The 25,262-nt window shown below is 48.7% G+C and overlaps 8 protein-coding genes across 8 annotated transcripts; 5 read left to right on the top strand and 3 right to left on the bottom strand.

Moving 5' to 3' along the window:
* Nucleotides 1-1,400: 1,400 nt before the first annotated feature.
* EDB91DRAFT_1251634 (uncharacterized protein) lies at nucleotides 1,401-2,058 on the top strand (the record flags this gene model as incomplete). Its single annotated transcript, XM_041323404.1, has 5 exons — nucleotides 1,401-1,544; nucleotides 1,592-1,678; nucleotides 1,736-1,806; nucleotides 1,869-1,929; nucleotides 1,984-2,058. 5 exons carry the CDS (start codon nucleotides 1,401-1,403, stop codon nucleotides 2,056-2,058), a joined length of 438 nt encoding a protein of 145 aa, XP_041174093.1.
* A 2,106-nt stretch (nucleotides 2,059-4,164) lies between these two features.
* Nucleotides 4,165-4,820, top strand: EDB91DRAFT_1084634 (uncharacterized protein; the record flags this gene model as incomplete). The annotated part of the gene is made up of 5 exons (XM_041315798.1): nucleotides 4,165-4,290; nucleotides 4,338-4,421; nucleotides 4,476-4,555; nucleotides 4,627-4,687; nucleotides 4,743-4,820. The coding sequence occupies 5 exons, from the start codon at nucleotides 4,165-4,167 to the stop codon at nucleotides 4,818-4,820; spliced, it is 429 nt and encodes a 142-aa protein (XP_041174092.1).
* Nucleotides 4,821-6,146: 1,326 nt separating this feature from the next.
* On the bottom strand, nucleotides 6,147-8,096 carry EDB91DRAFT_661144 (uncharacterized protein). The gene is made up of 9 exons (XM_041328019.1): nucleotides 7,854-8,096; nucleotides 7,681-7,802; nucleotides 7,546-7,629; nucleotides 7,447-7,497; nucleotides 7,374-7,394; nucleotides 7,075-7,322; nucleotides 6,858-7,025; nucleotides 6,710-6,801; nucleotides 6,147-6,657 (listed from the first exon to the last, which is right to left on the bottom strand). The coding sequence occupies exons 2-9, from the start codon at nucleotides 7,757-7,759 to the stop codon at nucleotides 6,516-6,518; spliced, it is 885 nt and encodes a 294-aa protein (XP_041174091.1). The 5' UTR covers nucleotides 7,760-7,802; nucleotides 7,854-8,096; the 3' UTR covers nucleotides 6,147-6,515.
* A 3,271-nt stretch (nucleotides 8,097-11,367) lies between these two features.
* EDB91DRAFT_660860 (uncharacterized protein) lies at nucleotides 11,368-12,570 on the bottom strand. The gene is made up of 3 exons (XM_041328018.1): nucleotides 11,996-12,570; nucleotides 11,751-11,939; nucleotides 11,368-11,700 (listed from the first exon to the last, which is right to left on the bottom strand). Exons 1-3 carry the CDS (start codon nucleotides 12,305-12,307, stop codon nucleotides 11,521-11,523), a joined length of 681 nt encoding a protein of 226 aa, XP_041174090.1. The 5' UTR covers nucleotides 12,308-12,570; the 3' UTR covers nucleotides 11,368-11,520.
* A 171-nt stretch (nucleotides 12,571-12,741) lies between these two features.
* On the bottom strand, nucleotides 12,742-13,544 carry EDB91DRAFT_1057810 (thioredoxin-dependent peroxidase; the record flags this gene model as incomplete). The annotated part of the gene is made up of 6 exons (XM_041314109.1): nucleotides 12,742-12,801; nucleotides 12,862-12,999; nucleotides 13,059-13,205; nucleotides 13,257-13,327; nucleotides 13,387-13,402; nucleotides 13,458-13,544. The coding sequence occupies 6 exons, from the start codon at nucleotides 13,542-13,544 to the stop codon at nucleotides 12,742-12,744; spliced, it is 519 nt and encodes a 172-aa protein (XP_041174089.1).
* Nucleotides 13,545-13,800: 256 nt separating this feature from the next.
* On the top strand, nucleotides 13,801-15,257 carry EDB91DRAFT_1150932 (uncharacterized protein). The gene is made up of 6 exons (XM_041319408.1): nucleotides 13,801-14,124; nucleotides 14,176-14,355; nucleotides 14,407-14,488; nucleotides 14,539-14,919; nucleotides 14,972-15,008; nucleotides 15,064-15,257. Exons 2-6 carry the CDS (start codon nucleotides 14,231-14,233, stop codon nucleotides 15,126-15,128), a joined length of 690 nt encoding a protein of 229 aa, XP_041174088.1. The 5' UTR covers nucleotides 13,801-14,124; nucleotides 14,176-14,230; the 3' UTR covers nucleotides 15,129-15,257.
* A 5,529-nt stretch (nucleotides 15,258-20,786) lies between these two features.
* Nucleotides 20,787-22,376, top strand: EDB91DRAFT_660503 (UbiA prenyltransferase family). Its single transcript, XM_041328017.1, has 4 exons — nucleotides 20,787-21,264; nucleotides 21,317-21,701; nucleotides 21,755-22,083; nucleotides 22,143-22,376. The coding sequence occupies exons 1-4, from the start codon at nucleotides 21,163-21,165 to the stop codon at nucleotides 22,200-22,202; spliced, it is 876 nt and encodes a 291-aa protein (XP_041174087.1). The 5' UTR covers nucleotides 20,787-21,162; the 3' UTR covers nucleotides 22,203-22,376.
* Nucleotides 22,377-24,134: 1,758 nt separating this feature from the next.
* On the top strand, nucleotides 24,135-25,156 carry EDB91DRAFT_1330165 (UbiA prenyltransferase family-domain-containing protein; the record flags this gene model as incomplete). Its single annotated transcript, XM_041325342.1, has 4 exons — nucleotides 24,135-24,337; nucleotides 24,395-24,782; nucleotides 24,853-25,068; nucleotides 25,101-25,156. Exons 1-4 carry the CDS (start codon nucleotides 24,236-24,238, stop codon nucleotides 25,154-25,156), a joined length of 762 nt encoding a protein of 253 aa, XP_041174086.1. The 5' UTR covers nucleotides 24,135-24,235.
* Nucleotides 25,157-25,262: the final 106 nt, after the last annotated feature.

Genomic DNA, 25,262 nt, shown 5'->3' with positions numbered 1-25,262 from the left:
AACTTTTTGTGTGTAGTAGCCCCTGACCATTTTTGGCATAGATTTAGTCCTGTACTATGGGACTGTGGTCCGAGCAATACACGCTGCAACTAATGACTCACAAGTTACACGGATTACTCAGTGACTCTATAGATATATGGACTGTCTTCAACCTTGTGGAGTCCAGATAGAGGCACTACAATCGCAGCGACATAGCAAGGAAATGACCTTGTTGTGGTCAACCGTGGTTACACTGATATTACTACTAGGTAAGTTACTACATCTGGATTCTGGTTGTTTGGATCCAAGGGTTTTACCAAACAATCACATTGTTACCGCAAAGTGCAACTTGTATTTCTATGCCTCTATGTGCTCTGCATCTTGCATCCTCGTTGGAAGTTCGTTATTGGTGGGATTCGACGGAATAACTCCGCGGCTTGACTGCGCAATTACTGAAACTCACTTAAATTTGTGGATACAACGGATACTTATCACAGGCCTACGACAGATTGATATCGGGTAAACTTTATAAACAGGTGAGGTGTTCAGGCTACAATGCCGTTGAGCTCCTCGTATTTGAGAAGCAGGCTAGAGCTGTAAAAATCCCCATTACTGTAGTTGCGTCCGATCCATGGTTCAAATTGTATGTTACAGCATGCGCGTAAAGAACGCCCCTCTTGCCCCGCCGACCCCATTTTCTCATTTCAGAGTGGTCCTGTGAGTAGCCTGTCTACTGCTAGGTACCCGTTCAAATTGAAATTCAATAATTAACCTTCCTGAATGCTTTGTGTGATCCCCGTGCATTGTTCGTAAATTCTTGATGTCGCTCGGATGCGACCCGAGTCATGATTACGTTTAGGTCGATGACAGTCTACATGGAAGATGAGTCGATGCACCCCTAGTCATTGACGCTACTTACGTGGCACATTCAATAGCACTCTCATCATAAGTGGGCATGGTGGGGCAATAAGGGATATTCTTCACGTCATGTGCCGCATATTCGAGTTAATCTGTTAGCATGGATGTCGACCTTGGAATTCAAGGGACTACGAATCAGAAAGACCCCGGACATGATTAGGTCAACGACGAACATGTCCCAAATGCTGCTTAGGCTGGTGACTGGTTTGTGTTCCAGTAATGCCAATGCGGGGCAAGAAGAAGCATGTGCCAGTGACATGCTGGCAGCACACGAACCCCTGGCAGGCCCAAAATCAAATGAAGTGAACTCCAATAAAATCAAATATACCCCAACCCAAGTCACCCAGGACTCAAACGAAAGCTAATGCGGCCTGACCTCAGCATCTGGGTCCTTATGGACCTTCAGCCAGGTATAAAGGTCGCAGCACGTCCTGTTACGCTTCTCTATCAACGATCCCCTCTCGCTCAGCTACTCAGTAAAATTTAGTTTCAGCACTCGCACGATGATTCAAACTGGCAATTACAAGATCCAGAACGTCATGTTCAACACCCAGTTCGCTGACTTGGCAAATGGTGACCCAGCGGATGGCACCGAGGTCATGGGTCACGAGGAAGATGGCACCACAGCCGGGCAAAAACACCGCACAGTACGCGTGCATCATTGACATGCATCCTATACTCATCGATGCCATAGTTCTTCGTCGAGGTCGTGAACCCGGTTCTGGGCCTTGTGACAATCAAGAATGAGACCAGCGGGACTTATGTTACCATCAACGAGAGGGTCGGTCCATCTGGTCTTGACAAATGCAGATCGCTCGCTGACAACGTGAAATGACAGACCAACAAGGTCGAAGGCAACCATCAGTCCCAGGAGCTTCAGTTGTCCACTGAGGGCGGCAGCGATTACGTGTGAGTGGCGATGGGTTCATGATATCGAGAATTGGAATTTGATTCGTCTCCTTTGTCTGCAGGATCCATCGGTACAACGTCAACAGTGTGTGGATCCTCAACGAACCCGCCGACTGGACCCAGGTTCGTTTTTCATCGGTGACCTTTTTCGGCCTTAGACCGATGACGTTGCTCTAGATCACTACTGCTCCAGCTCCTCCTCCGGGCACTGCGGACTTCCTGAAGAAGTACTGGAAGTTCGTGGAGCAGTGAGCTTGAAGAAGTTTCGGAATGCAAGGAGACCTAGTTGTTGTTGCTTTAACTTGTCTGTCGGAGAATGATTGTACGTTTAGCCCACGGTGGTGATGAATGGAAGAAATGTTTTGTGTCGTCTGAATCGGAGAATCCTGGGGTCATAAAACATCCGAGACTCCGAGACCTTGTCACTGGTCAGAAACCAGTTTGTATTCCAGAGCACCTCCCCGCTGGCGCCTCAAGCTTGCATATCGGGCCAAACTACTCAGTCAATATGTAACCCCACTGAACCCAGTTATTTCCCGGTTAATTCCAGGCAGGACGCGCCAGTTATAACCTATTTGGTTATAACCCGGGTTAATAACAACACTGCTCAGCCGCGAGCGCCGTTAGCAGATGGTCGCAGTGGTTTTATGTAATATTCTCTCCCTGTTCGTCCGCCCTGGTACACGACCAGCCCACCCTCCACGGGCACCATCCCCCCACCAGCAATGCACCAATTTGTCCCCCTTGCTTGCGTCACGACCGGTTCCTTCGCATCGTTACTCCCATACATTATCAAACCCTCTACCTTCCGACGGTTCGAGTCAAGTTGCCCACCATGCGTACTCGAGACGCTCGCCGCTCAGCCAGTCTGCGCCGGTCCGTCTTGGAGTGCATGTGTACTTCAGGCGTCTGAGAGGATCGAGGATGTGAATATTGTGTGGGTCACCGTTGGAAGTGCTAATCAAGGGCGATGCGCGAGCAAAATTCCAGGCAAAACAACATTGATTGCACACGGTGAGATCATTTCATTCGACTAAATTTCTCAGTATAACTTGATCTAAGTATTATAGTTGCATACAAGGTTTTTGCCAATCAACATCAGCTCCTAAGTTGCCACCGCGATTCCGCACTTGTGTACATTGATGTACTACAACAAGCCCTGATATCATTTGCATACAGGTCGGAAGCATCAGGAAAAAAAACACATGACTACAGCTGACTACAGGCACTATATAGCACTATATAGTGCTACATAGCCCGCTGGAGTGCCTGTAGTCATGTGATTTTTTCCTGATGAGCTCGTTGTCGCTGGGATCAGTAGAGCTCCCAGAGCTCCACACGGATGCAAATGGATGGATATCAACAGGTCATATCAAGGTCATATAAACTAAATAGGTCGGGTGTCCACACTACAATGCCGTCTGTTGTACTCCTCGTGCTGCGTTCCTCATTGCTATGTTCGCATCCAATCGATCATTCTTGTACGTGAAAATATCTCGACCTCCACAAGCCTCTAAGCTTGATCGAATATAGCAACATGCTATGTACGTACCACTTCTGTGCGTAGAACACGCCCTTCTTCTCCGCCATCTCTATTTCAACATTCTGATAAGTTTGCCCGTTGGATCATGGTCCCGTAAGTTGCTGGCATCTTCCATGTAGACTGTCATTGACCTAAGGCCCACGATGGATAGATCATTCGAATCAACGTGATCAAGTTGCCTCGCCCAATGACTCGGATGGGGATACGATTGCAACCCTGTCTGATGTGACACAAAACACGTGGATGGTGAGGCTGATCATTGGCAAACAAGACCCCTTTTCATCTCAAACTATTGTGGCGCAATCGGGTCCTTGGTCAATGATATTAACAGCTTGTATGGAAGGTGTCGTTACCCCTGGTGCTGCTTCCGCGACCGTTCGACTGGTGCCTTTGTTCGAAATGGGGATGACGTGGTAAGAAGGGGTTGTTCTCTATGTTATGTGGCGGTCACGCTCGAGCCGCCTTATAGCATGGATGTCGAGATCTTCGAACGTGCAAGAACTATGGACCCGAGAAATCATTAGGTCAATAACGAACATGCTCTGGGCTAGGGCGGCTAGTGCGGCGTAAGCTGGTGCAGTGTTCGCTTCATCAACACAATATGGAAGCATGTGATGAACTCCTGCCATCAGGCTCCAATGGAATCCGGCATATGATATGCCCGAAGCCAAAAGACTCAAACGAAGGGTGGTGATGCTGACTTCGGCATCCGGATTAGTCATGGAGTTTCAGGCAGGTATAAAGGTCGCAGCATATCCTGCGATAAATTCATATCAACAATCCTCTCTCACTCAATTACCCAGCCAGAAACCAGTATGAGGACTAGCGCGATGCAGCCCCAGGGCAAATATAGGATCCAGAATGTCATGTACTCCGAGCTGTTCCTCCACATGACAGATGACTGCCGGGTCGTGGGATCTGAGACTGCGGGTGGTGACATCGTACGCGTGCATCATTAACGTGCATCCTATGCTCATCAATGCCATAGTTCGAGGTTATTATGGTGAACCCGATGGAATGTCTTGTGTTGATTAGGCACGTGTCGAGAGGATTTTTTATTGTGGTCAATGAGGTTAGTCTATTTGGTGTTCGCAGATGCATGATTGCTAACAGCGTGGGGTGATAGAACGGTGAGCTCGTAGGCCGAACTGATACCCAGGAGTTTGCAGTGTGGGGGGAGACAGATATCCCCGACGATTCGTACATGTGAGTAATGATGGTTTTGGTTCTACCGTCGTTACTGGTATTGAGAACTCATTTATCTCCTTTGCCGGCAGCGTCTTTGTGAAGGGTATGAAACAGGAATGGGTCCCCGATAGGCAAAGGTATCCGATCCAGGTTTGTGTTCATCGGTGACCTTTTTTCGGCTTGATGAACGACGACGTTGCTCCAGATCATTGTTGCGCCAAGTATTGACCCGACCACTCCGGACTTCATCAGTCGCTGCTGGAGGTTCGTGAAGGCGGAATAAGCTGTTTCGAATGCAAGGAGACCTGGTTGCTGTTGTTTTGAATATCTGTCAGAATGTTTGTACGATTAGCCCACGGTCGTGAAGTATACAGGAATTTTGTGACGTTTTTGGCTGGATGATAAGGTGTCCGGGTAAGAAAACATCTGCGCAAGGAGACCTAGTCGTTGTTGCTTTAACTTATCTGTCGAAGAATGGTTGTACGTTTAGCCCTAGGTGGTGATGAATGCAAGAAATGTCTGTGATGTCCTTGGCTGTGGACCTAAGTACCCGGGCTGCAGATGATGAACAAATACCTCCGAGGCCGCTATGGTGAGAGGAGCGCTGATAACAGGCCATGGCGTTGTCACATTCTTGACGGTATTATTTTTGGACTTTGCGATCGGGTAGACAGACCCACCGTTCACAGTTGGAATAGCCTATTTTCTCGTCGAGCTGCCAGGAAAATCCCCCGTAGCTGGTATATGGATGATAGCAAATTCAGTGATCTGAGCCACACCGGACGACCCCCTGGAAGTGGGAGGGTCGGATCCCCAGTTGTCGGCAGGCTACAAGCCTCTACAATCACCTGAGGTTCTATCTGTCAATCTGGCATTTTTCCTGCATCTTTCTAGGTCAAATTGAGCAGTACTACCAGTAAAGAAAGAACAGATTCGTCCCCCGCTGAGGTTGTTTACCAGCAACTTGACCAGTAAGTCGAGTATCAGCGGTTGATGTTAGACGAACTGGCAGTGGTGACGTTTCCAAGCACAGAAATTTGTGATGGCAGTCCGAACACGAGGCCATCAGCTCATGCGATTGCACTGCGAGACCTAACAACGTCCAAAACTCATCGATCAGATGCGACCAGAGTAACTTATGAGAAAATTTCCAGCTCCAGCTTCTGGAGTGTAAGGAGGACAGCAGACGGCACTGCAGCCTACATGAACACCTGTCCGAATCATTTAGTTTGTGCGACATCACGTGTTATAACTCGATACAAATTACGTGGGTGCATGCATAGTGAAATGGGACGGTGATGGTGATTGTGCAGTCAAGCCACCGAACTCTGCTGCCCCCAGTCGAGTTTGAGTCCACGGTCAACGAACTTCCGGCGTGAATGCAAGACGCAGAGCGCTTACTAGAGCCATGGAAAAACGTAATATGTGGTAGCATTGCGCAATGGCACAATTTTCGAAGCGTGTAACGTAGACTGTAGCAAGCAGCTGTGAAGTTAATTTGGCAACAGCGTTGGACACAAGGTTCAAATGGCAACCTCGATGTACTAGTATTTCACAACTGCTTAACAACCTCATCACTGTTCTCCAGTGGCGTGGCTCATAAGTAAGCATACAAACACGCCGGAGTGTGAGAACCTCAACTGTGCAAAACCTCAGACACCATCTGAATGAAAAACGGAGAGTACCTATATCGGACACGCACTTGCACAGTCGAGAGAGGGCCGCTTTTATCGCAACCTAAGGGCAATTCTGGTTGCTTCTGAATCTATAGGTGTATTCACAGGAGGAGCTTAATTGCATATAGCAAGGAAGAGTAAGGAAGGTGCCACTGGCCCACGGGTAAGCATCGTGATCATCTGAAACCACGTGATCGTCACGATGCTGGTCGCGCTTTACTATTCGAAGTTCAAGAATAAATCCATGGCCTACGTACAACGCGCGACAATACACCATAACTTAATCTAGAGGCTCTTTTTGTTCACGTGCAGCACGTGTCGTCCACACCGTCCAAAACACGAACGTGCACACCGAGCCCGCCAGCTACGCTAAATGCACTTTGTGTTACGGCCGTCGCTGAGCCGAATACCATGCATGCAAAAGCGATAACAAAGAACACCATACTGGAAGTAATCAGTCAGTTTCACCTGGAGTCAAAAATTAACCATAGCTGACCTCCACATGAGAAGTGCGTAGGGAAGACTGTATATGATAGCCAGCGCTTCTGTTCCAAACACCGGATGCGACGTTCTCGTCAGGAGCACGTTCTGAGAGAGATCATTAAGATGACATGGGGAGGAAGACAAGAGCTGGACCATCATACCGCCTGCTCAGCTGAATTCTGATCCTTTCTCTGGTTCTGGCGGACCAGTATGAGTCCGAGGATCACCACCCCGACGCTGGTCATCGTTGAGATATAACTGAACGTTCTTGCCAGTGTAATATTAACAAGCGCAAGAAAAGCAACATTTGCATTGAGCACCACGGTTGCCTGATCGGATCTTAGACAATGGCACCGAAGATAAAACAAATGAACGCACAGTTAATGCCAGACTGGACCAATCATTATTCAACTTAACTATGAACTGCTTCCAGAGGACGCGGTTGATCACTTTATCCACCCAGATGCCATCCAGCTCTTTCGCGTAGTCGCACGGAGCGCAGAAGAGACAGATGGATAATATCTGGATGAAGAGCGAATGTCGAGGCTTCTGCTTACGAAAGATCGACTGGTCAGAGTTCAGACGTGCACCAGGCTGCCCACAAAAATTGAAGAATTTGGCCAATGCTGCAAGTTTATCTGAGATAAAGCGAGGAAACTATAGCGCATGGAGCGCACCAAAGTTCTCCATGAACCGTGCTGCAGTCTGATATGAGTGACCGTGGAGTGAAACGAAGTAAAGTTCACTTACCTACGATGCACTTGCCATGTGGGAAGGACTCGTTTATTGCACCTGATTGCGCTGTTAGGGTCACCTGCAGGCTAATATGGGGTAACGCGAGCTGCTGACCTTTCAGGCGATCTGTGAGCTCCAGCATCTTTGCAAGTTCTTCCTGATCGAACGGAATGACTGACGTAGTCGAAGTGATGCTATCTGCACCAAAGTTACGAGATTTACTAACAGCAAAGTACAATCGCAACCCACCAGCTACGGCGTGGAGGATCATCTGTTCGAGCTCTGCCAAGACACCAGTCGTTAAGGACCAATTGTTGGGGAAATGCATGCAGTGCGTCCTAAGTTGAATTAATGGTAAGGAGGGGCAAACACTGTATATAGAGGACATCAGACAGTGCAGCAAAAAAGGTGTAACGATATACCTCTGTACATCAAGATCAGCTCACCAGTATTCAGCCTCCATGGTATATTCTATAAAGCAATCAGAACAATCGCTGATGAATCAAAATTACCTCCTACTGATGTGAGTAAGTGACTGCACTCTCTCTAGATTTCTTATTATTTGCTCGCCCGGGACAGCTGTCAACCAAAGGACGCAGCGTTTCCCCGGTTCTACAAAATAGTACCCGCAACCATGTTTGCCAATCCTCTCGAGCACGAGCTCACAAGTGTTACACGGAAATGCGGTCTTCTCCCGTGCTTGTCGAAGTAATTTTTCTGCATAGTGATTTATAATTTCGAGTTCGCCATGCATCGAAAGATCAGCATCCGTGTATATGCGCTGTCATATCGCTCAGTCCCATTCGCGTTGCAAAAAAAATATCTCCACGAACACGTTTCGAATCGAAGAAGTATAACGCGCCATCCGGATGAACCTGTGGCACCCAATCGCCGTATCCCTGTGAACTACAGGGAGGTGAGCAGTGGACATGTGCAGTGGACATTTCACGCACTTATCAAAATCAGTCTGTCCAGGCTCTACGCACAATCCCTTCTTTGATCCACCCATGGGTTTAGGTCTGCATCAACTCGAGCTCACAAAGGGCCAATTCTAAATTGAAGCAGTGACAACGTACATGATCCTCCCCCTATCGTTCCTCTTAACCCCCGAGGCTGCGATGGTGATTTCAGGAGGATATTGAGCATTTTCTTTCAAACTCGCGCGAGATAGATTTGGAGTCGAAGAAGAACTAGATGACCCATTTGCAAGCGTTGTCCCTTCCGGAGAAGGCGCTCGATGGGAGGCACTCAAGCTCGGGCAAGATTGACTCAAAGTCAATGATGGAGTTGGCATCGGCCATTCAGACAAAGCTGCATGATGCAATACTGGATATGGCGACGTAACGCTACAGACGTCCGACTTCTCGTCGGGACCTTGTACAATGATGTGAATTGGTTGTTTTCTGTATACACAAGACACCAGCGCTCAGCACGCCCTCAACTTTATTTCTGGGGGACTCACAGAGACTCAGACATCGGATTGTTCATGAGCTGTTAGGAGACATTAACACGAGGAAGGAAGAAGGAGTTGTGCCGAGTGTGCGACAGCGTTACACATGTCAATGCTTCGAATGCCTGGCATGGGCGCAACTGGGCTGTGGGCTTTCATATTAGGTACTTCCGCGTTATGAGCCGTGGCTTACCAATTCTTGGGCGCCTTTCTTTTGTGTTGACGCTGCCGGCCGTGCGCGTGAAAGACACTTCCAGCCTTGCAGAAGTGGGGTTGTCCACGGATCCATCACGATGCATCGATGTGGTTCACCAGATAGAATGAACATCCCCGATTCAAATTATGGAATTCCTCAGCGTTCAACTCTCTCGTCCGTTCGTCCTACCTTTGCGGGAAACATAAATGAAACATGCAGAATGTTGAATTCATTGTCCTCCATTTTCAGCGGACATGAAGACATGGCTTGGCGGATGTGAGCCGTGTGGCAGTCACTAGAACATGGAACCCGCCTGCCATCAAACTACAACATTGTGTGCCGTCCATGTATTGTCGACACAATTGAACTTCGAATTCCAGATCTATAAGGCATGATACAAGACCTAAGACTTAAGTAATATGGACGTGTAGACCAAACATAGACTAAAGGAAGACACTGCCAGCACAAGAAAACTGAATCGATATTATGCATGTGTTAGGGTGAGTAATCGACACGCAGAACCAGAATGGCAAGGAAAACCTATGATAGTATTGTGAAGTTATGGACACCCCTGAAGGCTCTTCGGCATTCGAGTGTGGATACTATTCATCATAATAACCTCTTCGTGCCGTGACTGCATGTAATGTTGACCCTCCAGCAGTACATGAAGATGACAGTCGTTGCAAACGAGATCCACGAAAATGAACCCGCCTGTGTGGACATGACATGCAACGGAACCTGCTTGCGAAGTGACTCTGTGAACACGAATCACCTGTGACGAGCTATCCCTTTGCGTTGCGTTGGTCAGTGGAGCACTGCTCGTCGCAACGGGGTGTTTGGTCTTGTGCTTGCACGTCTTCGCGACAATTCTCTTGCGTGTTCATGTCTGACGAGGAAGAATAGCATTCACAGAGTTGAGCTTGGAGCTCACCTGGAAACGACAGTGTTTCGTGCTGTAAGAATTATTTTTCAGTGTCGAACTCGACAGGTAAAATGGTATCGAGGGCTGATTTGGCCGCAGGCGGCTCCTTCTTTTGCTCGCCTTTGTCAGTCCTTTGTTGGGGGGCCGAGCGGGGCATTTGCAGGGTGCTGGCAAGTGCAACTCATTAATACGATGGTCGGATATGATGAAAAAGTACCTCCCAAAGATCAGGTTTCTTCCTCCGTACCATCCTCGGTGTTTGCTGTATCCATACCACCTTGCGAATCAAACTTCTGCTGAACAGGTTCCGTGGTAGCAGAAATGAGTGGGTCGTTACTCAATAGTAGTGGTGTTGATAAAGCCGATGTGCCTAGACACTTTGAGTCCATCGTGTGTGCTTTTCTGAACACAAGCGAGCGCGGCATCAGCAGAGGTGCGAGAAATGATGGTTTGCGCGACGTGATACCTAAAAAGATCATCGTTGCTTCGCTAGCATGATGATGAGAAAACTTGATCAATCACCAACCTAGCGTTTCAAGTTGGTGGGAGAATACAACATAGGCAAGCGTGCTCAGACTCGGAATCATTCTCACCGGAAGCTTGCCTGCGAGGGTCACCGGTCACATGCCAAGCTGACTCCAAGCCGAGATAAACAACGCCGAGTGAATGTCACTGGATGGAACTTGAAGCTTGAAGCTCCAGATGAAAGAAAAAATACATCTCAAGGAAATGTCTAAAGTGCTGAGTTGTTAACAGCCCTGCCCAAAGTGAATCGAATACATACTTGCAGAGTCCAGACGTTCGACCACTCAGCCTCATGACCAGAAGTGTGAGGGCGGTGCAGTCTTGAACATATCCTCCGTAAACAGGTCGTCCAGTTGGAAGCTGCAAGTGTTTTGAATGCGCAATAGCACAGACAACAACTCCAAGAGCGCTTGCCAAGCAGACCTTGGTTGAAAGGTACCCACGCCCGAGTAACGATTGAAATCCAGAGGAAAAGCTCTAATGAGCATATGTACGAAGCTTGGAATCGCCAGAACATTGAATGCGTTTGATCCCGAACACACAAGTACGAGTTCAGATCAACTTGAAGTTCAGACCAGGATAGGCAGTTTTCGTGCAGTCCCAACTGGAGTCGCCCCGCAATGTGCAATACCTGCATAAAGTAGATATCACATACAGACAAAACCAAACCTAGAGTAACCAACGTACACATACATAAAATGGTAACGGAATTCAACTAAACAAAACAGGTGCTAGCACCGTTGACGCATAGCGTTTCCATCCGACAAGAGACTGTACGGCCATGGCTATTTAGAAGGTTGAATAATGAAAGTCGTTGAAAGAGGTTGAAAGGGTGAAGGACAGCAACGAGATTACGGACAACACGGTAAGGAGACACGATCGGTATTCGGGGTGGAAGACTGGGATACAAATGGGTGATAGCAGATAATGATAGGAAGAAGATACATTTGTCTGCGGCGGATATAGAGGGACACATCCATCATCGTGGATGGGTGATTACAGAGAGTGATCAAACCTAGAATCATACTTTGAACATTCTGGACACCAACGAGAAAAAAAACGCACGGCAATTTCAGCAGCTGGGACTTCGGCAGCGGCAGCTTCTTCTTCTGGCTCTTCTGCGATGGTCTCTTCTACGGGGCCTGGAGCTTCGTTCTCATTTGTCGGGGCTTCAGCCTGGTAATCAATATTAGCCTGATTTTAATTGAACACGAGAGGTGTCTCACCTTAGATGTAGGCTTCTTGGAACTTGCCCTTGAAGCAGGTTTCTTGGCGGTGGTTGAGACTGGTTTGGCGGACGCTCGAGACGCAGGTTTCGTGGCCTTGGAGGCTGGTTTTGTGGGGGCTGCCTGGGAGGCTGGCTTGGAAGCGGCCTTGGAAGCTGGCTTCGACGCAGCCTTGGATTCGGGTTTGGCCTGACGACTGGTTCAGTATACTGAAATGTGTAGTAAAAATATGGAGTCAAAGCGACCTTCTTGGCGGCGGGGGCCTCTTCGCCCTCTGGTTCAGCGCCCTCTTCTGCAGCTTTCTCAGCAGCAGTACGCTTCTTTCCCCTGCTAGACTTGGGTTTAGCTTCAGCTTCACCGTCTTGGTCGTCGTCGTCTGCAGTAGCTTTAGGTTTCCTCCCCCGCGGCTTCGCGGGAGCCTTCTTAGGCACTTGGGGCTTATCCCGACTAGCAAGGCGAGATGAACGACGTGCAGGATGAGCGTCACCGTCAGCAACAGCTGTGGTGGCGCCGGAATCGTCTGCAGGCGCGGCGGGTACGGCGGCTTTGCGGGGCATCGCGATGGATGGGTTGAGTGAGTGAAGAAAAGTGAGGGTGGACGCGCTTCGACACCCTATTACTTTCGAACTTTATCTGGATATCAACAAACAAGACTCGATCACCTGACCAAAAGCGCGTATACAAATACAAATAGCCACCCACATCTGATCTGCGCACGGTCCCGAACCTCGCCGACATAGCTTATGACCTCAGGTCAAATATTAAAGAGTACTCGGCTCCCTCTGAACTACTTAGTAGTTATTGGGACATTCTTATTTGATTGAAAAAATCCTCTTCAGCAGGCAGGTAAACATATTTCACTTCGAAGTTTGCCGTTCTATTGATTTGTTCATTTCTACACAATGCCAAGGAGGACCTAGTGGTTGACCGCTCGGTCAATATCACAGTCAGATAGCCTCATAAACACCCGCGTTAAATACGGTACATTCAATCACAGCTTGGCCAATACGGCGTCAGCACCAGAAACAGTTACTCCTGGGCCAGGTTCGACCTACGTAGACCAGTCATCAGGATCCTTACTCGGTGTTGTGTTCATATAGAATACACGAACCTCGACGTATTTGACAACCAAGTCGTCTATGATCATGGCGTATCTTGCAGTGCGGAAACCAAACCCGCGCTCGGAGAGGTCAACACGTAATCCAAGGCTGCCCGACCACGCAGCATTGGTATCAGAGAGGGTGATTATCTGCGTACGGAAACTCTTCTATTTGTTCCTGGAGTTACCTAATAATATAGTTGACGTACCTTGTCTGTCAGTCCCTCAACGCGTCCCCATCCGCTCATGACGAATGGATCATTGGCGGCAATGACAGCAATGATATCGACACCCTTAGTCTTGAATTCATCGTACTTGGCAAGGTAGGGTGGGAGGTGGTTGACGTGACAAGTTGGCTGACAGGATGGGGTAAGTTCAATGATCGGAATGCCCTTGAAAATACGTACGGTGAAAGCACCAGGCACTGAGAAGAGAACAACCTTCTTGCCCTTCCAACTGTCGGTAGAGAGGGTAGTTGCTTGTGGTCATTCTTATAAGTTTTATTCTACAGGCACTGGCAAGAACTTCCAAACGCACGAATACCACACGCCGACTGTGTGACCAGGCATATTGGCAACGATATCAGGATTCGAAGTGACATGACTCACATGATCAGCCAACTCTTCAGAGTAAGGGACGGTACCGAAGGTGCCCTTGGGAATAGTGTTACCGACAGCGATGTTGAGGGATGCCATGAGCGATCGAGCTGTGTGTACGTCAAGCAGTAGACAGGTAAAGGTCGGAACCGGGGATAATCGCGATCTTATCTAGTGTGCGATTTCGCGGAGTTTAGATCATGATACTGTATACACACATCACTACAGAGTACAGCTGGCAAGAAGTTTACAATATTCAGTTGCGCAATGATGGGCATGCAGCCAGGAAGTTCATTATGATTACAGACCCGGCGTCTGAGACGCTGTTTTTTTTGTCAATGTTCATGCGCTTCCACGGTCAATCAGTCTAAAATACTTATGCGACTATGTTTTCACGACACTCGTGTCATAAATCATCTCCATTATTATGACCACTGATCGATTACAAAGTCGGGACGACGTCCTATGCTATGGACACCAGCGACCGGTATTTTCCCTGACACAGACTTGTGAATTTGACGTCGGTTTGATTTTACTATTGGAGAAATAACACAAACGGATAACCCCTAGAGCCAATGCCTACATCAACTCTGTCATACTAGTACCAACGCACACGGCGAAGCCTTCTTAATATCAACATCGATTTCCCCGTCTCTTGCAGGTAGATCATTGAACAGAGGTGAGTAGATGGGTCTTTATTATGATTTTAAGTGATCTCAAAATGGCACAGCCTGCAAACTGGGTGCCGAATAGCGCCTGTCCTCGGAACTTCTCGACCGACCACCATGTTTAGAAGCGCATCTGTGAAAATAGCCCATAGCTCATCAATCCCAGTTCCTGCGCTGATAGGAAACGAAGAGCTTAGGCCTCTACAAGATTTGATTGCAGCAGAGAAAACAGTGTTGACTTCGTGAGTCCACCTCGCATTTGAGCCAGAGCTATCAATAAAACACCGTCTTAGACTGCAAAGGCTGAGCTCTGACTTTTCGAAAGCTGCTGATGCCATGAGGACCTGGGCAGTTTCTGAAGGAGACGATCTTTCCGTGAGTCTGGTCTGGTCTCGAGATAAACTCATCATCCACCGTGACCTCAGGATATATTGAGTTCATCCAGAACACTCCTGGCACACTTTGCAGGGGCGCTCACCCACTACAGCTCTATTCAAAACGTCGTTCGAGACAATATGAAGGCTGTACGCACGCGTGAAGAATCCCTTGATGACCTCCACCGGCGCCGCCGGCGTACTGCAGCGTCCGTAGAGAGCATCAAGAAAAAGCTCACCCGCATGAATAAGGAGACCAAGGCGTTCGGTGCACAGATGGACGCACTACACATCGCACGCGAGGACATGCGAGATTTAGATGCAAAAATCGCGCAAGAAGAGTCGACGATCGGGTCTTTCAAACGAAAATGTACACAAAACTGGCTGACACTGAAGTTTGGAGGTCTTGCAGAGTGCTGTGAGAAGGGCATGGTATATTCTGCGCACCACCTAGGTCACGTCTTCCTGACATGTATCCCAACAGATTGTAGCGGAGATAGGGAAGCGAATGGTAGTCGTGGGTAATGCTCTCTTACTTACCAGTGCTCAATTCTCTAATAGGATCCATGACATCAGGAGCTTTCGGAGTCTCCCAGAACGCCGTATTCAGGACACAAGCGAATGACCTCGTTGCTCTCTGAAGCGCAGCATCGCATTGTGCAAGTCGTGTTTTCTGGAGTGCCATCCGGCTATGATATGCACGAAGCTCCGCAAACACCGATTTCCCAAAGTCATCCGAATTGCTTCAAAGATCTTCCAGAGATTCGTGATGAATCTTTTGCTGACGCGATATCCATCGAAAATTCTATCCGCATCCCATCGTCGACTGATCCGAGATCAGCTCCTGTCGAGCATATCGTATGTTCTCATGATCAATATATTAGGCGCTCACGATAACTCCGAGAATAGCTTTCGGGGATCGGTCCGTCGACGACTTCCATACCAGACTATGGCTATCAGGCAGAGTTATCTCCGTCATACTGTGAGCTATCTTCAGCTCTGCCTAATCGTAGAAGGACAACGGGGAGTTCTGCCGATAGAAGCTACTCCACCTTGATGCGAAGTAGATCTGCTCCTGGGTTCAGACTTGATAGCATCGCGGAAGGTGACGAGCCATCGCCTTCGCCATCTATATCCAGTGACATCGGAGACACACGGTTTTGCCCAACCCCGATCGGCGCGCCTACACCTAGCTTAGAAACCACTTCATCATCCAGCAGTGCTAACCACGAAGAAAATTTTCATGGGCAGTGCTCACCCAGTAGAAGTCCGTCTGTTTGAGGTACGTCGCACGCGACCTCATCCTTTGAGTGAAACGTTGAATGTTTTCGTAGTTATATGCTCGCATTCGTAATACGTATTATGATGTGGTCATGTCATTTCTATCGGTTGCACAACTTGCACGTCAGAATTGACATTTTCCCTTGTCTCAATTTATATGTGATTGCTCAACTCTCGCCAGGCAAGGGTTGGAAATTGGAACTAAGACAGTCGAGCTTCAAGGATATTCGCGTCAGTCATAGCGCGTTAGCGATGGCTGGCGCCCCTAGTCATGCAACTTCTCACAGATCCTTGAGCAGTTCTTTGTCGGCGGAAGAAAAACGGTCTTTGGCAGGTTCGCAATGATGCATGACCGGGGACTCTATGTTGTCGCTCGTGCAGAAGTCATTAGAAAGCTAATGCGGTGGCTTCTTTGTGGTTTCTAGCGCCTCCAGAGTAATGAGCGAGTGGTTTGGTATCTGACGGCGGCCCTCAGTCGGTGGGTTGTATCAGGAGTTCGAGAAGTAGTCGACTTATTATGGAACCACATAGAAGTGACACCAACCACAAGCATCACTGGCACCTTGTGACAGGGGACTGGCAATTGATGTGCGTTTTCAAACATTGGTACCCGGCCTGCGAACTTCGCGTTACTACCATTCTCGTGCAAATCGAAAGAGGCTAGCGCAATCATGTCTGGTGACCAGGATCTCATGACCCCGCACCTGGCGGAGCATCGGAGGGGAACGGTGTCTGACAATCTATGGCACTAGGCCTTGCCGATCTAGGTACCTTTATGTTTGAGTTGAGTTTCCACGTTCTTTTGATTTACACGAAATCATGCACAGATCCCCTTACATCATTTCACTTTCATTCTGATCAGGCAAATGACCGATGCTTAACTTGGCAAGTACATGGAGGCTTGAACAGGGCCAAGACATCGGAATTGTACATTACCCTGCCGGTTTGGCGCCCCGTCATCAGCGCTATCCAAACTGCAAGCTCAAGCTGTGTTGCAGGAGCGCTACTCAGAGCTTTGATGTTATCGTGGAAATCGCTGTTGAGAGGTGATCCGTCAGAGCACCGAGCCGGTTCCAGATAAATATATCTAACTGTTCCAGTTCTATGTACCTTAGCTGCCAGTGTCACTGGACGTCATCCACCCTAGTTACTGACCATTTTCTCTTTTCTATTTAAGGATGGCTAGACGCTATACTCGCACCTCAGTCTTTCTACCATTGACTGAGGTGCGCATACCATTCATATTATACTATACATGATACTTACTAGCGGTCCTACAGACTCACGCTACCTTAGGTTAGTTTACACGAATAGAGTCTTTCTACCATTGACTGAGACTCACGCTACCTTAGTGCCTGGGGACCAGTCAACATCACTTCCTCTACCGGTGACCACTATTTTGTGGTATTCACTGATGACTACACGAGGTACTCAGTGGTCTATCTAATGCGTGCCAAATCCGAAGTCTTTGATCGTTTCCGGCACTTTATGCCCTGGATAGAGACGCAATCTGGGGGGCGTGTCAGGCGGCTTCGCAGTGACAACGGAGGCGAGTACATGTCGAGGGAATTTCTGACCTATCTTGGGGAACATGGTATTGAGCACGAAACCACCATGCCCTGGACTCCCCAGCAAAATGGTGTCGCGGAACGCGGGCACCAAACCATTGTCACTCGTGCACTCAGTTCACACCACCTGAGTGGCTTCCCGCGTTTGTTCTGGGGCTGGGCAATTCTGAACTCAGCCCACATCAAGAACATGCTCCCTTCCTCATCTCTCGCTGGTCGCACACCATTTGAGGTGTTCTATGGTCGCAAGCCGGACGTCGGCTACCTTCGCCCATTCGGTTGCCTTGCCTATGCGCACATACCAGAGGACACCCGCCGCAAGTACGACTTCGTCTCTCGTCGCTGCTTCCTACTTGGCCATGTACGGAATGCAGGCTACACTCTCTGGGATCCCTCTACCAAACGCGTCGTGCGTTCCCGTCATGTCCACTTCGACGAACACGTGTTCTATGGGGATCCTGCTTCCTCACCCCTCGCTCCTCTCCTTCGTGACTCGACGGATCTCCCTGCTGTCACTTCATCGGTGGGAGGTGTCTCTCAATCAGTGGGAGAGCATGACGACCCACCTGACCAGAACGATCTGCCAGTAACACCTGACCCAACTGAACAGGTAACACCGCCTATCCCACAGCAACCTCCAGTACCTCCTCCCCCTGCACCTCCATTGGATATTCCGCCTCGTCGCAGCACTCGTTCACGCCAACCGGTACAAGCAGGCCATATCGCACCCTCTGGCACCAGCGCAACGGCCATACCAACACGACGAGTTCCTGTTGCCGAACGCTGGACATATGTACCAGAGTCCTCAGCCAGTCAGCACGACAACGACAGTACCGAATCCGCAATGCACACAGCTACCGAACCTCCCAGACCTACCGAACCTCCCAAACGCTCAAACATAGTCATACCCGAAACCATCAACAAAGCTCGGTCATTACCAGAGTGGCCTCAATGGTCAGATGCCTGCAAATCCGAGCTACAGTCAATGCAGGACCTCAAAACACACAAACTCATGCCACTCCCAGAAGGACGCAAAGCGATTGGTTCGAGATGGGTGTTCACGGTAAAGACTGATGAAGAAGGCAACATCACCCGTCACAAGGCACGCTTCGTCGCGCAGGGATACACGCAAGTTGAGGGGATCGACTATACAGAAACGTTCGCGGCCGTCGCCAAGTACGACACAGTTCGTATTCTCCTCGCCCTCGCGGCGAAATTCGACCTTGAACTGGACCAGATGGACGTACGTACCGCCTTCCTCAACGCTGACCTCAAGGAGGACATCTACCTCAAGCAACCGGCTGGTTTCGAAGACCCTGAACATCCGGACTGGGTGTGGAAGCTGGAGAAAGCGATTTATGGGTTGAAGCAGGCGGGGTATGAGTGGAACCAGACACTGGATGAGTACCTGCGGAAAGAGGGGTTCAGATTCGTAAGGAGCGAAGCTGATCACAGTCTGTATGTCCTCCACGAGGGAGACAAAGTCATATGGCTAGTCGTCTATGTCGACGACATGCTCGCAGCGTCGAACTCTCGCGATTACCTGGACAAGTTCAAGACACAGCTAAAACAACGCTTCGACTTATCGGATCTCGGTCCCGCTCGCCACTTCCTTGGCATGCACATTATGCGCGACCGTGAGAAGAGGCTCCTCACCATTAGCCAGAAGGCTTACCTTGAGAAGATTCTCGAGAACGCCGGCATGACACTGTGCAATCCTGTCAGTACACCTATGACACCTGGAGTAACCTTGCAGAAGGCTACACGTCCCCCAACGAGTGAAGAAGCGGACGCCATTGCGTCGATCCCATATCACCGAACTATCGGTGAACTCAACTATGCTATGCGAACCACTCGCCCCGACATCGCTTACCCAGTTTCATGCCTCTCCCGATACATGGAGAACCCCAGTATCGACCATCATCGTCAACTCAAACATCTTCTCCGGTACATTCGTGGAACTACGGATTTAGTACTCATCTTCGGCTCGTCGAACGAGGGACTCGTTGGACACTCGGATTCGGACTATGCTGCAGATCGAGACGATAGCAAGTCCACCAGCGCTTATGTCTATCAACTGTTCGGAGGGCCCATTAGTTGGAAGTCTCAGAAGCAATCTGTGGTCGCTACCTCGACCACGGAGGCCGAATATATAGGTCTATCGAACGCTTCACGCGAAGCATTATATCTAATCCAGCTTCTACACGACTTCCGCCTTGACCCCGAACTCTACGATCCCGCACTCCTATATGGAGACAACCAGTCCAGTATTGCGCTCTCGAAGAATCCAAGATTCCACGAAAGAGCCAAACATATTCGCGTCCACTACCATCTCATCCGCAACCTCGTCGACACGAACAAGATCGAACTCCAGTACAAATCCACCTCGGAGATGATTGCTGATAGTCTAACGAAGGCATTACCTCGCCCAGCTGGGATCCAGCATCGGGAAAACATGGGACTACGTCGTCAAGACCTGCCAGGCGCTCTGACGAGTGGGAGTGTTGAGAGGTGATCCGTCAGAGCACCGAGCCGGTTCCAGATAAATATATCTAACTGTTCCAGTTCTATGTACCTTAGCTGCCAGTGTCACTGGACGTCATCCACCCTAGTTACTGACCATTTTCTCTTTTCTATTTAAGGATGGCTAGACGCTATACTCGCACCTCAGTCTTTCTACCATTGACTGAGGTGCGCATACCATTCATATTATACTATACATGATACTTACTAGCGGTCCTACAGACTCACGCTACCTTAGGTTAGTTTACACGAATAGAGTCTTTCTACCATTGACTGAGACTCACGCTACCTTAGTTCTCGCTCTTTAACAATCGCGGCTGTAATTAAGTCAGGCAAACGCGCGCTGGAGGTAATTCAAGTTGAGTGTACATATCATTACTGACCCATGGAATGGTTCAATCTTCTCGAGCGCCTGCTCGATTGATGGCCTCCCACAGGACACCTCCGTTAGTCCCTTGTATCCGCGGCCTCCGACTGGACTGTTCTACACAGTGATGTGCCGACAAGTGCTTCAAGCTCCTTAAAGAGGTGCTAAATAATCATTTTTCGCATTCCTGGATAGTGAGTGCACTGGCGCTATCACCGATTGACTAACATCGATGCAGCATAGCGTTTGACCCGCAGTTCCACATTAATGCTATGACGCTCGCACCGTCAACTTTCGCTGGTGCGCCGTGCTACCGTATAAGGCTCTTTCGGATCCTTGTCGATCGAGTTTCACTGCAGCTTGCAGGTACGTTCCCCGGCTATGACGGTCCAGGGATACTCCGGAGCTTTTTCTCGCAGACACAGGAATGCACGGGATTTGCCTTACGTGGAAAACTCTTCCAAGTCAGGTAGTAATCACCCTATCTTCTCGCTGCTTAGAGAATACTAAAATACATATAGGGGATTTTGAACAGTTGATCCTAGGACAGTCGGCTATGTCATGAGACCAGTGCCGTGATCGGTCCATCTAATTCTTCATGGATGGCCTGACAGAGAGATGACCCAGAGATCACTGACGCCTATGAATAATTAGGCTTCGGTATCAAAAAACCTCCATCCCAACTGCATACACCGGGCTCTGAGTATTCCACGTTACTCTTGGTATCACGTTCTTACGTTACTTTTGGAAGCACAATTCGTTTTTTTGCCTTCGAGTTCCTTGCATGCTCTCGGCAACCTTTGTCATACGGACCGGAACGTGATGCACGTTTCCGAACTTATTGGACTTGTTTCACAGAACCGCGCAATTTCAGCGCATATTTAGAATATAAAGGCTTCGACCCAGCGTACAACTTGACTATCCAGAATACTCAGTATGCTCTCTCAAGCCCTAGTTCGCGCTGATAGCATCGCTCGTCATCTCGAGACGGTTTTCCTCTTTACGAAAGCTGATGTCAGAACCACTCTGATACCTGTCGTATGTGATAACCTTTGCATGCCCCGCCCCATTGTTCAATTAGCCGTTTCAGACCATATTCGCATTATCCGCAGCTCCCATGCATCACCCCACCCGCGCTTTGCATGCCGCTTTGTGGATATGGTTCCATCTATTGCAGTTCAACATTTCAAACCAGATCCAGGATCCAGAGGAGGACCGCAAGAATAAACCCTCCCGTCCGATACCTGCTCATCGGATTTCCGTGGACAGCGCAGCTGATATGCGCTGGGTGATGGTCCCAGTCTGCTTGATGCTATCGTTGTGGTACGGAACTCAGGCTCTCCTATCCAGCACCGTTTTTGCAGTGTTGACGATCTGGTACAACGAACTGCACGGTGATAAAATGGGATTATCAAAGAATGTACTCACGGCCATCCTCTATGGGTGCTTAGAGGTCGGAGGAACAGTTGCTGCGGGTAAACATATTCTTCAGTTTACAAAGAAATCATAGTGCTCATAAAGCACACAGGCTACCGCAACTCACATATCGATAAAGCTGGTGCTTTGGCAGTCGTACTTAGCTCGACAGTTTTTGCGACTACGCTTCATGCGCAAGACTTTAAGGATGAAGTGGGCGATCGCCTTACTGGCAGACGTACGCTACCCACAATCTTCCCCAAAGCCGCGCGCTTTTCAATGATGCTCGGCATTCCCCTATGGTCGTTTGCCTTGAGCTGTATCTGGCAGATAGATACACTCTCTACCGCTGCATTTGTAACCTATGGCGCTTTTGTGGGGAGCAGGTTTGTGATGTACAACACGGTGGGCGCCGATAAACAGTCCTGCAAATTTTACAGCGTGAGTCGAAATTTACTTGGGAGTACGCCGAGGTGAAGCTGACAACGGATTTGTGTCAGTTGTGGTACTCACTTGGCCATCTACTTCCTGGTTACTGGCGTTACTTCTATGGTGTTTGAGTATTAGGACTCGGAGATGAGATTACCGGGAAACGGAGAGTTAGTGAACATAATGCGTATGGTCTTGGTTTCTGGTTTGCAGTTTTGATATTCTACAATAAGTAGTCATAAGTAATCCCATACACTGCGTCTCGCACAGGAAGTGATACAGGCCGGGTCACGTGACATTACGTGTCTCGAGCGATCTCAAACAACCTCAGAGCGCTGGTCGCCACCAGTGACTCATTAGGTCCAACGTGGCGGTCAATCCAGACTCCAGAACATAATGATTTACTGCCTGCAGTGTTTACTGGGCGGAGTCGCGGCTAAGAAACTACTGATTATCTCCACGCGGAATGTGAATTGCAATCACCTCCCAGACTTGTGCCCGACCGTCCCGATTTGTAGTCTTTCGTCGATAGAAACATACATTCATCTCTTCTCGTTTGGTTTCGTTATTTCTACCGGGATGCGGCTTCTCAATCAAGGTATGTGGTCTTGCGTCGTGCATCAGACTAAAGGTTTAAATGATTTTATGTCCAAATAGATAAGTGCATCGGATGATCAGTCCGTTCGTCAGCATTTCACACAACAACGCTGTCCTGCATAATTGAGATAGCGCCTAGGGTCATCACATGTTTGATTATGATACGGACAGTCGGCACAAATCCGGTAAGTGCTTGTTTGTGGGATCACTTGCAGTCTTCTGTTGGTCTTCTGTGTCACTCGAATGAAACCAGATGGTATCTATAAAGAGCCGAACATTAATTTAAACCATAACCTGAAATCCCCCGTTGGATCCCCTTGTTGGATGTCCTCGGAACGGTGGTAGACAACTTCTTCATCATGACACGAAATTTCTGACCAACCATACTGTTTTTATATTATCCGTTCTATTCGACTGGTTTTGATTCACCAATTCTGAGATAACATCGTGGACTGTACCGAATTCGGACATTTGGTTCTCTCCAGCCTTCCGCTCATTCACCGGTAGATCTTCACAGTGCTCGAGTGCACTACAAGACCCACATGATTCTTACCAAGTTGCACACAGGCTCTTAGCCTACAATTCTTACGTGCCTTTCAGTACGCATGTCATTGCCATTGTTTTTCTAACTCAATTATTGTCCTGTTAGGGTAGTATCCCATGTAGGACATTTATGCCTAGGAAAGGGGGAACACCTGTCCTCCCACCGCTTCTCCGACTTTGCAAATGCCCCGGTATGAGGTATGCCCGTTTTGCCGACTCTTCTACACACACAAGCCCTTACCATCAGTGATGATGTGACAACACGTGAGTTTGTGTCCGCCGATATGTGTTGTGGTTGATGCATGTAGAGTCGGTGCCTGGGGATATACCTTTAAGCGAAATCCTTTGGTAACGTAATGCGAGGGAGGGGCTACACTTTCTACTCCCGTCGTGAAAACCTTATCTCCTGTGAATCACTCCTTTGTTCACTCTTTGTGCACCTTAGAGTGGTTAAGAACTCACTTACACTAGGATCGGATCGCAGCCTACGGTAAACTGCATTGCAATTTTTGATGTTCATTGGAGTTCCAAAAAATGGTCAGTCAGATAGATTAGGCGCCTGGCGCCCGATTACCGTCCCTGGAAATATCAATGCTGCATGCTCCGAGATGCTCGGCCAACGTTATTCTTGCTCTCGTTTCGATCTGATCTCCCCAATCTCCCCCCTGGCAGCTCATCTGGGCCGGGTCAGGGAACGTTCCATTTAACTTCTATCAGCTGAAGAACGTGGTACATACTTATCTTCCGATGATGTTCCACTCGTCATAGCACATAGCACTTGTACAAACTGCAGTGCAAGGAACCATCTCGGAAAGTGAGGTTACCTTTAACCGAGTCGAGGAAAATACCTTGCTTGCTTATTTGGGCAAAGTTACCGACACCATAGACACTTCAATGGATTTTCATGCAAATGTACAGAGTTCCTTTGGTGCATGTCTGGACAGCCATTTGGCAACTATAAGGCAGTGGATCTCAGGTTATTTAACTGCGGGCTACTGGCTCAAAATGAGAAAGCAATCAGACCATGTTGTCGCAAGCCTTAGATAGCGGTCGCCGAATCAGCGGGCATATCATGACATTATTCCTGTTCACGAAGTCCGACATCTTGACCACCTTGTTGCCTATCGTGAGTGCCCCCTGTAAAAGTCGGTTGTCTGTTCTTTGACCCCATCTTGTGCATTAGACTTTGTTTGCCTTGGCAGCCGCTCCCCATCTTCATGCAACCCGCATTCCAGACACCATAATTTGGATATGGATGCACCTCCTGAAATTTGACATATCCAATCAGATTCAAGATCCAGACGAGGACAAGAGAAACAAACCTGATCGCCCTCTCCCTGCTGGTCGTATAACTCCCCAGAATGCGGCGGATTTGCGCTGGCTGCTAGTTCCTGTCTGTCTATTTTTTTCTGCGACATCGTATGGCAGACAGACTCTCGCTGCTAGTGTTTGTTTCGAGGCCTTCAGTATCTGGTATAACGAGTTTGGAGGCAATAAGACTGGACTTTCGAAGAATCTATTGACAGCCATCGGGTATACGTGCTTGGAAGTAGGCGCAACGATAGTTGCAGGTACGTGGGATGTTCCAGCGGCCACATAGCAAACATTATCGTTGACCGAGATCCATATCTCGATAACCAGGGTCTAGCCCACGCATCGATAGTATCAGTGCGCGCGCAATGGTTTTTAGCTGTGCAGTATTCGCAACGACGCTTCATGCACAAGATTTCAAAGATGAGGAGGGGGATCGCTTTACAGGAAGACGCACTCTCGTCACTCTATTCCCAACCTTTGCACGCATGTCAATGATGATTGGCGTTCCCCCTTTGGTCATTCTGCCTCAGCAGGCTCTGGAATGTGGACTTTCATCTGTTCTGTTGCTTTCATAGCGTACGGAATGGTTGTCGGGGGGAGATTCGTGATTTATAGGACCACGAAGTGCTGATAAACAATCGTGCAAATTGTACAGTGTCAGTGATCTCAAAAGTTAAAAGTTTGATTCTCCATACTGATTCATTGTTTTAGCTTTGGTTTACCCTTGCACACTTGCT

Source organism: Suillus paluster, assembly GCF_016628075.1.
Source record: "Suillus paluster strain FC165 chromosome Unknown EDB91scaffold_56, whole genome shotgun sequence".
Taxonomy (NCBI): domain Eukaryota; kingdom Fungi; phylum Basidiomycota; class Agaricomycetes; order Boletales; family Suillaceae; genus Suillus; species Suillus paluster.
Note: the sequence above shows the minus strand (reverse complement) of the source record. Positions and strands in the feature narration are given on the sequence as shown.